This window comes from Boleophthalmus pectinirostris, unplaced genomic scaffold, assembly GCF_026225935.1.
Source record: "Boleophthalmus pectinirostris isolate CB_2022bp ecotype Guang Dong unplaced genomic scaffold, ASM2622593v1 HiC_scaffold_4, whole genome shotgun sequence".
In the NCBI taxonomy this organism is placed as follows: domain Eukaryota; kingdom Metazoa; phylum Chordata; class Actinopteri; order Gobiiformes; family Gobiidae; genus Boleophthalmus; species Boleophthalmus pectinirostris.
This window is the reverse complement of record NW_026571353.1, coordinates 31734613-31748058: the sequence shown is the minus strand read 5'-3', so window position 1 is coordinate 31748058 and position 13446 is coordinate 31734613. Positions and strand designations below refer to the sequence as shown.

The 13446-nt window shown below is 40.4% G+C and overlaps 1 protein-coding gene across 1 annotated transcript in view; it reads left to right on the top strand.

Annotated features, from left to right (window-relative positions):
• The window catches only part of grid2 (glutamate receptor, ionotropic, delta 2), a 1594008-nt gene that overhangs the window by 783903 nt on the left and 796659 nt on the right, over positions 1-13446 (top strand). Inside the window, exon 4 of the mRNA XM_055161426.1 lies at positions 5501-5706. Coding sequence (XP_055017401.1) covers positions 5501-5706 — 206 coding nt within the window. The remainder of the gene's footprint in view (positions 1-5500; positions 5707-13446) is intronic.

The window sequence follows — 13446 nt, the reverse complement described above, 5'->3', positions numbered from 1 at the left end:
TTCCTACCGGTGGAGGCAGGACGACAGCGCCATCTGCAGTCCGACTTCCTCAGGACGGTATCCCAGGTGTGTGAGAGTAAAAAAGCCCCCTCGTCCCGGTTTATAGTCCCGTGGGCACGTTTCCGTATTTCGATTGCCTCTTTAATCCAGCGATGGTGTTTTTTTCTTTTCCTCTAAGAAAAAAAGGAGCGCAGGCATAGTAACATGACCGTACATCAGTGGCATAACAGAGAAAGTGCAGAGGGTAATGAGAAAACACAAAATCAACAGACCAGTGAAACCGTACAGAAGACAATTACTCGTCCACCCAAAAGACAAAATAGAACCGGAGCATAAATGTAATGCCATGAAATGTGTACGAAATAATAAAACACACATCAGGGAAACAGAGAGGCCATTCAGTACACACACACACACAAAAAAAAAAAGATAGAACAAAATGCGAGAAGGAAAGGAAGGTGAAACACGAGCGGCAAAACACAAAGCAGAACAGTAACAAGTCAAATGGGCCGTTTCTGAACAATGTAAAAGAGAAAGCACATTATGGACTGGGACAGAGCAAACAGCATTGGCACAGAGGAAAACAAACATCGTCGCCGGATTTCATTTAATACATTTTTCATTTATTTATTTGTTTGAGCCAGGTATGACAAAATTCAAAAACAATAACAAAAATAGTGATATGTACATGAAAATATTTGGGACCTGGTGCTCAAAAGGAGGAGGATGAAGCTTAAAAAACTTATGGAGTCCTACCCCAATTGTTTTACATAATCACGTGGTTCACATTTATTTATTTATTTATTTTTAATCACTTTTGGAGTGCTTACCTGTCATTTGAAAACATATACCCACATATATACAAAAACATATCCATACATACATACATACATACATACATACATACACGCATCATAGATATCTAGTATATTTACTCAATATAAATGTTTATACACATACACATAACACACATATACATACATGCAGAAACATATTTTGGTTTATGGTCGTACATACTGATAATAATGTTATCGTAGGCGCAAATGTTCAATAAACGATTTTTTGTTTTCATTTATGATCATACAAAATAAACAGTAATGGGAATGAACAATTTTAAGGATTTTTGCTTTCGTTTATGGTCGTATTAAAGCGGCAATCGAAATACGGAAACGTGCCGACGGGACTGTAAACCGAGACGAGGGGCTTTTTTACACTCACACACCTGGGATACTGTCCTGAGGAAGTCGGACTGCAGATGGCGCTGTCGTCCTGCCTCCACCGGTAGAAGACAGCGCCAAAACCTGTTTAAATCAGCTGACCGGACACGTCACAGCAACATCACGCGATCACTCTGAGAAAGACCTCTATGAGCAGTCGAAACTGTCACGTATGAAAACAAACTCTTGGTCTCAAAAAAATAACCTAATAACATAAATTGTAACTTTTAACCTCTTCCATATTACCTAAAAGAGCTCTATTATCTCTAAACTTGTTGAATTTTCTGATTACTTACTTGAGTTTAGTTCAACCTTGGCAAACTTTTTTATGACACTTCAATTTTCAGTGCAATTTTAAACCTTTTTTTTGTTTGTTTGTGTTTTGTTGTTTTTCCTTGAATCTTGTGGTAAATGTCTCAACTTTGGCGTAGATGCAGCCTGCCTTCGCCCGCCCTCCTGCTCCTAACAAGTCTAATCAATCCTGGTAATTGCCGAAACATGACAGTGTGATGACAGCACGGACTCTCTTTTCCATCTCAAACAGATCGTTAGGAGGTGCTCCACAGAACCACCTTCTAGCACACGTCATTAGCACTGATCTCAAACTCGGTCTCTTCATTAAGATTACCTTGACCTGCTTGGAGCTCATTAGGAGAAAATGCTTCCACAGTCAAACGTGCACGAGCTCGCTATAGCGCGGTAGACAAATTAATTTTCATAGGTGAAGCAGGTCCAAAAGACTAGGTAATCCTCGACACCCACTGCTCCTGTCTTAGAAACGTGAGAAACAGAACTAGTTCATTTTCAACAGTTTGCAGTGGCCCGAAGTTATTCCTCTTTCTGAATGCATAACAGAGTCCTACACGGGTTTATTTTGGAGACCCACACCCGCCCGCACACATGCAGTCCAGCACCACACCCACCTGTTAACCCGTGATTATGTCAAAGTTAAAACCGCACCCGTCCGGAACTGTTAAGATTCCACCTGTTACCCGCCCGTGCCCGTGATAAATCAGGGTCATTAGTCCGAAAGTCCAGTAGTCCAGGACTAAACCAGGACTGAACCTAGGGCGTGTCATCAGTTGATGAAAAATTTTTACACCCTGCAACCGCAGAGCCGATCGCCAGGACTACACCAGGATGGAACCAGGACTAACCCAGGTCTAAACCCGAACTAAACCAGGACTGACCTTATATTATGTCATTAATTGGATTATAAATATTTACACACCGCAACCGCAGAGCTGATCGCCACGACTGAACAAGGACTACACCAGGACCGAATCAGGACTGAACCATAACTAAGTCAGGACCGATCCAGGAGTGAACCAGGACTAAGCCTGGACTAAACCAGGTCTAACCTAGGACTAAACCAGGTCTGAATCTTAGTGGATTATAAATATTATACATGCTGCAAACTGCAGAGTCGATCACCAGGACTAAACCTGGTCTAAACCAGGACCTAAAAAGGTCTAAACCAGGATTGAACCAAGACTTAAGGACTAAACCAAGTCTAAACCAGGACTAAACCAGAAGCGGAGCCACCGAACCGATCGCCTCCGTTGATGGTTTTATGTAATAAATACACTAAAGTTTAAGCCTGGTCCATCGTTCCAGGAAAAGACCGGGAAATGGCACTTGCTTCCAGGGCGACGGAAGTCCTGTTAGGATTTTTCTCCCGTTTGTCGTTCATTTGATTCACCAGACCCCCCCATGTGTAATCACAACCTGCCCATAAAATTCCAGAACTTTAAAACCCCCCTGTTTCAGCAACTATTTGCGAGTACACGATGCGGTGCAGGACTCCGATGCATTCGTTGCATCCAAATGTTAAAAACTTTGAAAGAGTCAGAGATAAAAACAGCTAGCATCCTAACAGAGCACCAGCTTTACTTTGTGGGTTGCAGATGATAAAAAAGGTTTATTCGATGGTCTCATTTTGACCATTAGAGGTGCTTTAAAAATATCTAATAAAATCGACAATACTTCTGTGTGAACCGTAACCCGACCATCTTGTCCTTGGATGGTTGGCAGTTCGGTGCCAGCTCTAACAGATGTACCCGGCTGCTGTATCAACAGAAGAAACCTGCCTCTGTAAATGTAGACAAGACGAGACAACAAACGGGGGAGTTATATCTCAGTCCCATCTGTTTATGGGGTCAGTGTTCTATGGCATTGTAACATAAAGTGCTTTGTGAGGAGCTGTAAACAAAGTCTGAGTTCAGTTACAGTGAACAGAGCAATGTATCGTGTTGGAGACGTTCAATCTGTGTTAAATGTATAATATCTAAAAGAAAAGAAATGACAAAGTACCAGGATTAGGCGACTTGTTAAGACTATCCATTTTCCATCCATTTACTAGTTGCCCTGTTGTTTTCTGGGGATTCAGAATACAAACTTTTACAATAATTTATGAAGATGTGAGTCTGGTCACTGCTGAATCTCTGCAGGTTTAGATGGGCATGATTGACAGGTAAATGAGCCAATCAGGGACACACATGGTCTATCCGTATCAAAACACCTATAGCTGCTTACGAGGATCCTTAAAAACACCACCGATTTTTGCATTGCATCGAGTTCATTGGTGCAAAATGACGGATTACCAATGAGCTCCTTTGTTTCACATGTATCACTGAAAATGAACAAATCTGACAGCATGATCATGTTTGAAACTATACTACCCTACAAAGGTAGAACGCTGTAACATCATGTTTGGTCAAAAATGAGTTAATGTCATTTTGGGGGGTATTTGAGACCTCCTTTATCTTGTGAATAAATAATGTGATAAATACTGGCGTTTTACCCTTAGTTGGCCGTTTCTGTACTCTGCCTTTAGCCTGATTCATCAGCCGGTTTCTCTTTGTGGAAACCGTCTGACCTCGTAGCATTAGAATTTGTTCACTCGACGGTAGGCGGGTACTTTTTTTTCGCTGATCACTGCTGTTTGGTTGTGACGTATGTAATTCGCCAAATCCCGTAGGAAGAAGGGTAAAAACGTCTTTCACCTTGATAAAATTCACCAAACATTTTCTTTGTTCCGGCTTCAAATCCTCTGTTTCGGGAATCGTTGCCAACACAGAATGTCTGGCTTCATCTACATCCATCTCGACCGCTTTGTTTACTGTTGTGCTGTTCCGCAAAAGGGACCCAGACAGATGCTTGAGTTTGACGTCATGGCTTCACAGCTTTTCTTTGATTGGCCGGTGAACGGTCTACAACTTCTGGGTTTCTTGTAAATCTTCTAGAGTATTCCGAATCCTGACCTAGTCGCTGGAGAGAAATGAAATTGAGCAGAGGCCCTAGGTGGCATCAGCCCGGCTACCCTACCTTTTGTATCAGGAGCAAAAAATAAGGAGTCATGCAAAGGCAAACAGCAGTAAAAGTGTATGTTTTGTTTGCGATTTAGTTAATAAACATCTTTTATTTTAAAATCCAGCCTCTCACCTCATTCTTTTTGTTGCGGCCTTGGCACAGGGTCTTAACACATTAAATAAATATTCCTTTGCATTCAATTATACTTAATTTACCTTTAATGTGAAATTATTTTGTGTATTTATTCATACTGTACATACTCTACTGCAAAGTAACTCGTCTGTCAAACTGTTTAACTGTGTTTAAAGTGTCGCCGCACGATCCTGATCAGCACTAAACAGGAAATCCAAAGCTCTCCTATATCATTTCAAACAAACACCACGATGACTCGACCTTGGTGAGGTGTTTTTCTTATAATGGATGAAAGTCTGTGGATAATCAAGCACATAATGATAATGTCTGTTACTGCCTCCTTATTTTTGGCTCATGGCACAAAGGCAGAGCACAGGAACTGCCAAATAAGGGTCAACGGTCAATTTTGAGCTCAATATTTTTCGCATACAAATATTTCTTCATTATAGAACTAGTTGTCAAATTTTGGGAGCCCTGCCTATTATAGTTTTGTCTGGACAAAACAGAAAGTCATTTTTGTCAGTTTCACACTCTGGCACATTAAGGTCTTTTTGCCTTTGTAGGGCAGAATATATTCATGTATACAAAGATCATTCTGGATTTGTCAGGGAACCTTGTTAGCTTCTGTACTCCAGCTTCAGAAACAGCTCACACACACACACACACAGTACAAAATGAAGTCTACAAATGTTATCTTACATGAAATACACCATGGAGTAGTTCGGAGCAGATGCCAACTCTGATCTCCCTTTGAATCGGCGCGTTCCCCGTTCAGCTCGTCACGCGATAACTCCGACCTGAATCTGTGCGTGTGTGTCTCTGTGTGTGTGTGTGTGCAGATATCAGAGGCATTGAGGATTTCCTGGATCGCACATCTCAGCAGGGTATGGACGTGTCTCTGCAGAAGGTGGAGTCCAACATAAACATGATGATCACCAGTCTGTTCAGAACACTGAGGGTGGAGGAGCTGCACCGATACAGAGACACGCTCAGGAGGGCAGTGCTGTTCATGAGTCCTGCCACTGCCAAGGCCTTCATCACTGAGGTAAGAAATATTTACACCTTAACCTTTTTCTTGCTGGCTTTTACTATATATTGGACAGACACTTTGCTATGTTTTCCCTTACTGAACACGCATATTTATGAATTTCCTTTGGGATATTAAAGTATCTATCAGTTGGTTTGCCTTAGAGCTATCTTGAACTAACTTTCTGAATGCAAATGTTAAAGGAACTGTATGATTTTGATTTTAAATTCCATAAACATGACCTAACTATTCCCCCAGATATGAGGTAGACATGTTCAGATCAAATATAGCTGATTATCTAATCAGAAAGCAGAAAGAGTCTCATGTGAGTCGCTCTTTTGGGTTACCAGTGTCTACTTTTAGGTTTAAACTAGAGGTCTGCGCGGGACAGAAATTTCAGTCCCACTCCCGCCCGCAAAGAACTGTAATTTTTGTTCCCGCTCCCGCTGCCTTTGCGATATTATGTCCTGCTCCATCCCCCAAATCTCGCAAGATGGAGACGTTCGCTTTCTTAACCTCTATCAAACACGGAGAAGTGGAAAGGAATTGACTAAAGTGCGTGAGATTAGACCACATCCATAAGTTTTGAAATGTTTTTGTTAATGCCAAATAAAATATCCAGCACAAATGATGTATGAAAGGCAAACATTAATCATTTGTATATTTTACTTTACACTCATATTTAGTTTGCAGGACTGCAGTTCATCATCCCACCCTCTCAAAATGTGTCCCACGCCGCACTTTTTTGCATCGGGTCCTCAGGTGCAGTGCAGGACCCGATGTTTAACCTAAAACATCGGGTCCCAATGTGTAGTTTTAACTCTCTAAACCTCTAGTTTAAACCTAAAAGGACTAGTTTAAACCTAAAAGGACTCTGACTAGTTCTGAATACATCAAACTAAGCACTTAGCTCCTAAACCCTAATTCCGTTACCTTTGGAGATAAATCATGGGGTCAACCATAAAAATCCTAGACTGAGATTAGAAGGAGCTTCAGCAGCTTCTGGAGAATCCAACCATCTAACGGCGCTCCTCATTCTCCTCTGCTCTAGTTTAAAAGCAAATTTCAGCATGACAGTGTACGTAAATGTCCCGAGTTTTTGCACAAGAGAGACGATGCTACTGTTGAATCTGAAAAATCTGCAATAAACCTCAGGGACAGTACGGTTTGTAAAATATTAGCCACCTCCAACCTCACCATATGTGCCCATACACAGAAGAGAATTAATTATTTTCTCCAGACTCACATCAACTGCAACCTCCACTCAGTCCTCTATACTGTCCTCTGTCCCAGCAAATATTGCACCAAATCCTGTCCTTTTGTCCGTTTGCAGTGGAATGCAGAGCGTGCACTCACTTCATCATTCATCATCGTTTCTATAAATGCAAACAATCTGCTCAGGTCTCCCCTTATGTCATTATGTAGTCTACAGTTGAAGCTCTGATGACTCTAAAAGCTTTTATTTTTATTCTTAAATAAAATTGTACTGATATTTGTATTGTATAATGTCTGAGACAATGAAACTTTTAACGCTTTACAAACTCTTCGCGCTGAGATCGGATGTGTTCAGAAACCGTCAAGGAAAATGCTCTCTGGATTGTGGGATTCTCCTTACAGCTGATTAGGAAGCTTCCGAGGTTCCTATGCTAAAGGAGCTATGAAAGGAAGCATCCAGGCTCTTTTTCCTAACTCCTTCCTAACTCAGTGCACTATTCGGACAGTCCTTATCACAGCAGAAAGTGACGCACATCCGGTTTTGGCTGAAGGAGTTACGAACTAAGAAGCCAATTTGATGTAATCAGAACTAGCCTCTCTCTGATCTGTTCAGTTGTGATTGTAGAAGATCTTTTAAAACTCTGTGCAGGCTACAGTTCCTTTAAATCAGATATCCACCAGAGTTTTATCTTGATTTGAGTAGTTTAAAGTAGCTCAGATTTATTTGAGTATTACACTTTTTTTTTTGTCTTTTTGTTGTTGTTTTTTTTTCAAAGCAAAATTATCTGCCAAGGACTTTTCTGAATTCAAGTAGCAAGTCAACTCTTGAGATATGAAAACAGTTTGCAGATAAAGAGGGAAAATAAATACACAGATCAAAATTTGGTTTTAGATTCATGATTTTAAGACCTTGTATGTTTGAGTTATGCTGATGGCTATTGGTTTTCATGCATTCACTTAAAGAGACTATTTTACTCTATTTTCTAATCCATATTATAATTAGTTTCTTCATCAAAAACACACCCAGCCTTGTCTTTTGTTTCATTCATGTTGGGATGGGACAAGATCTCGTACCACAAGATCTTGCAAGGCCAGTTTACCCCAAGATTGTGTGCACATGAGGAAAATTATCTTGTGAGATTTGTTTTCCCACATGTGTTTAGATTTGGATTGGACAAAAATAAATAAATAAAAAATAAATAAATAAATAATAATAATAATAATAATAATAATAATAATAAATAACACGGGAGGAGCTCGGAGTAGAGCCGCTGCTCCTCCACGTCGAGAGGAGCCAGTTGAGGTGGCTCGGGCATCTGTTCCGGATGCCTCCTGGGCGCCTCCCTCGGGAGGTGTTCCGGGCATGTCCCACCGGGAGGAGGCCCCGGGGAAGACCCAGGACACGCTGGAGGGACTATGTCTCTCGGCTGGCCTGGGAACGCCTCGGGGTCCCCCAGAGGAGCTGGAGGACGTGTCTGGGGTGAAGGAAGTCTGGGAGTCCCTGCTTAGGCTGCTGCCCCCGTGACCCGGCCCCGGATAAGCGGACGAAAATGGATGGATGGATGGATAATAAATAAATTAAATTAAATTAAATTAACAAAACACTGGTGAGTTAACATTTTGAGAAGCCGTAGTTCCAAAAAACACTGAAAAAAGACAGCAGAAGTACTCAATAAATAAAATATATAAAAATGTAAAGCCCAAAACTGTGAACTGAACGCCACAATTTTTTAAAAATTATTATAATTTATATCAAAATCTCACCTTGTCTCTATCTCATGGACCTTATCTTGTAACTAGTCTTGTCTTGTGAGAATTCTGTTTCATCCAACCCTGAGTGTCCAAGACTTTTTCAACTCCATACGCGTTCACGATGACTTCAGACCTGGAATTTTCTATCTCAGTTAAACAAAAGTTGTAGCTGTTGACTTGAAAACTACCGCTTCATGACATCACAAGGTGGAACGGTGCTTTTCTGCTTTGGAGATGTAGTTCGTGTGACATATGGATTCTCAAAATGTTAACTCACCAGCATTTAATTATTTTTTTCTCCAATCCAAATGTAAACAAATTTTTACAAATTAAACAAAACACAACTAAAGATACACTGTTAAGGGTCCTTCAAGTGCTTTTCTCCATAGAGATGTTATTGCTTTGTCTGGAATGTTTCACAGTATGGCATTAAACCTTTCTATCTTCATGGAGACCAAACCAGGCCAAGTTACAGGTCAGATCTGTGGAGAGCCAACTCGTCCACAGTCAGAATGCCAGTTTTTCTTGGTATTTTTGAGCTATAAAACCACCTTTAATTGAATAAATGTAAAGTAGAGCTGTTTAATGTCATACACCTTTAAATCCATATTGAGTTAAATATATTACATGTAAGGAATTGAAATAAAGTGTGAATGGAGGATACAAAAACTACTACAACTTCCCAACACATGGCTAATTAGTCCTCGTACACAACTGAAAGTCCAATAAAAGACGTGAGCGGGCGTCCCCCTCCTCACATGTTCTCAGGTATAGTGGATGAAAGCGCCGGTCCCAGTCTTACTTATAAATGCATAAATCCAGGCGTTCGCACGAGCCTTAATCCCACATGCCATGTTCTCTTCGTGCTTTAATTAAAAGTGACCCCGGTACCAGTGATCTGCATCTCATCTGCTGGAAATCACAGTGACACGCAGCAGACTGAAGGAGGCGCTGTGCTTGTCATTCCGGGCATGTCCTGTTCAAGGTCGTACGTGGCCTTTGATATTTGGAAATACTCAAGGCATAAAGAACTGCAATCAGAACATACGCCATACAATAACTCACCTTTATGTAATATAATACTCCCTACAACTGTACAAGAACTTATCCTTATGTAATATAATACTCCCTACAACTGTACAACTCACCCTTATGTAATATAATACTCCCTACAACTACACAATAACTCATTCTTATGTAATATAATACTCCCTACAACTGTACAACAACTCATCCTTATGTAATTTAATACTCCCTACAACGGTACAACAGTTCACTCTTATGTCATAGATAATACTCCCTACACAACAAGTTACCCTAGTGTAATATAATACTCCCTACAACTGTACAACAACTCACCCTTGTGTGGTATAATACTCCCTACAACTGTACAACAACTTACCTTTATGTAATAAATATTCCCTACAATTGTACAACAACTTAGATACTTTTTGTTTTACTTTACTACATTTGAGAGCAGGTATCTGTACTTTCTACTCCACTACATTTTTTAATAGGACTGAAAAGTAAAAGTATTAAAATAAACTTCCAATGCCCTTTCAAAATAATTTAACCAAAGTCAAGACAGCGATGTAAACAACGTGCACGTGATTTACGATGTCAGACACCAATTCTACAAGGACTCAGGACTAACCCAGAACTAAACCAGAACCAGGACTCACTGTCTGAATGTGCTCGGAGGTCCTTCCGTGTAGACCCGAGTGTCCGTCGGGCGAAAGAACCGGTGCAGAGCTCGGAGAAGAGGTACGTGCAGCCGTTGCGCTTTTCGGACACCTGCTCCGCGGGGCTCAGGGTTCGGTATCTCTCTCTCTCTCCCAGATTAGACCTGGTTTAGACCTGATTTAATCCGGGTTTAGTCATGGTTTAGACCTGGTTTAGACCTGATTTAGACCTGAATTAGTCCTGACCCACCCTTAAAATTCCAGAACGTTAAAACTCGCCCGTTTCAGCGTCTATTTTCCCTTATCCATCGGTGCAGGACTCTGTATCAAGATATAAAAGTATAGGCCTTATTACCTGGACGGACATAAGATTTTAATCACACTCATAATGTTTGTTAATTATACGTGATTTTACCTTATTAAGGGGAAAAAAAACTGAGGTGTTTAATGTGCGTGTTAATAGATTTAAACCTCATTAAACGCAAATGCGTTGCAGTTGTACACTTAATTCACTACACACTTAAAACACATTCTAACTTAATACACTTTAACAAAAAATAAATGATAAAAAGCAAGTACAAAATGTGATGTCTGAATACAGTGAGAAGATGTGCAGGCTGCGTAGCAGGAGCGTCTGTGATGCTCTGGTGTGAATTGAAACTTTGAAATGTACGCGTACGCGCAGCTCCGCTTACGTTAATCGCTGCTGCAGCTCCTGGTGTGAATTCGGGGTTGTTTTAACACAAACACAAATGCATAAAGAAAAACAGAAAGGAAAAAGAAAAAGACTGATTCAGATGTTTCTGTTAAACTAAATTCATCACAATTCTTTATTAAAATCACTACATATGATGCTTTATTAGATTTCAAAACCTGTGCAAAATACTTTTACTTTTTACTCTTTAAGTAAATGTTTAAATGTACTTTAGTTTTAGTTAAGTAGATTTTTCATGTGATACTTTTACTTTAGTTTTTATTTTTATTTTTTTCTTCTAATGTCACCTTTTCACCATTTCAGAGCATGTTTGTTGTGGTTTAAATAGAAAATTAGAAAGTATTAAACTGAATAAGAGGAATTGCTGTTTGTGGAGAGAATTTTGCTGTTGTGGTGGTTGTGATTTTCCCAGTTGGGGTCGTGTAAAGTGCATTTTTGATTAGACGGCAAAACACCTTGAAACCTTGGTCCAAAAATACTCTTTAAAGACCTCAAATGTCTCAATCAGGCCATAATTACATACATGGCTTTCCACACTAAAGGCCCTAGTACAGATAAATTGTATAAGAAGTCAATATTGGTCAATATTTGTCCAATGTCTGCTGTTTGTCTCTAATTATAAGGTGTTTTATTGTACCATCACGGCAAAACTCCGAACTAGTGTCTGAGAATTGTGAAAATTGCTTAGAAACTCATCATGGTGAATAATTAGGGTGCTCTGAATGAATAAGGTAAATGAGGAATAACTTGGGACCATTGCAAACTGTTTTCATATTTTTAAGATGGTCCAAATCTTGTCACATTTTTTTTTTAAAGTTTGTAACCTACTAAAAACTAAAAACTTGAAGTGGTAATGTCCGATTTGGTCCAAAAACAGTGAACCCTGAACGTGGAGACTTTCATAGACGTGATACCCATCTGCTAACTAATCTAATTTAAAGTTGCGCTGTGTAATTTTTCTTGTGGCGAGTCCAACACCTGCTAGTACCAGAGCATGGAAATAAATGTGGTAATGCCAATGGAGATAGGAAATGGTCAGATCTGTGAAGAAGCAAGCCTGTACATGCTATGAATTCATGTTTTTCAAGGTATTTTTAAGCTATAAAACACCTGTAATACATGCATCACGAATTTCGGATTTCATTGACCAATTCATACTGGGAATGATTTTCTGAAAAAGTGAGCATCAAACCGCCGTGTTCCAGTGGGATGCGTCTATTGACAAAGCCGATCTTTTATAGTCTTTTGAACCATATAGATTTTGTTTCTGGTTCTGATATTGTTGAAATTTAGTTTTGGGATTTGAACGTCATAATTGTGTGGTTGAAAACAGTTCAAGAAATGGGCTTCGGACGTTTGTGAACTTCATAAATGCAAAAGGGAATCAGATCTGTGTGAATCTATGTCTAGTCTCTTTTAGTCCTGGTTTGGTTTTATCCCTGATAGTCCAGTCTTGATGTAGAACAGAGGTTAATAAACTTAGGCATAGGTGTCACGGTGGGCACGCAGAGGAATTTCAAGGGGACAGCAAAAGGGCCTAACAAATCTGTTGACATCATTGATGGGCCATAACCGCTGTGCACTCTCCACCGCAGCTCGCAGCACCGGTGATTGACAGCTGCTTCTGTCCACACTCACTCAGCCCCCCCCCCCCCCCCCCCCCCCCCCCCCCCCCCCCCCGCTCTCTGGACGCTGTGGCTTTCGGGGCTTTCCCTGGTCGGCGTGTGCTCGTTAGAACTAAGCAGCGGCTGGAGCGAGCACAGAGGAGATATGTGCGGCTCTGCAGCTCCACTCTCATGTGTTTGTGTCAGTCGTGTTTTTCTGTCCTTTTATTATCCGTGTGCGTAAACTGTGTGTGTCGTTGTGTTAGTTTTGTTTTTGAGTGGATAGCTGTGGTGAAACAGGCGATGTGACACTGTGTGCACAAAGCCTTAACAAGTTGTGGGGTATTCCTGTGCTGGACCTGACTCAATGTTGACTTTTTAAATCCTCGAAAAAGAAAATCTAGTCAAGTTAACATGACTTGAAACTAGAAAGAAAGTTTTATTATTAACTGAGTAAATTTCACTTGACAAGTAAAATGATCTGCCAGTGGAATAAGACTTTTTGTACTTAAAATATGAAAATACTGATGCTACCTAGTGCCTCCGCTCAATTTCATTTCTCTCCAGCGACTAGGTCAGGAATCAGAATACACTAGAAGGTTCGCAAAACCCCCGGAAGTGCGAGTTTAGGCACCAGCCAATATGAGCGAAGAACGATACATTCTGTGTTGGCAACAATTCCAGACATCGAGGATTTAAAACCGGAACTAAGAGAATGTTTGGTGAATTTTATCAAGGGGAAAGACGTTTCTGCATTCTTCCTACGGGATTTGGGAAAAGTTTAATATAC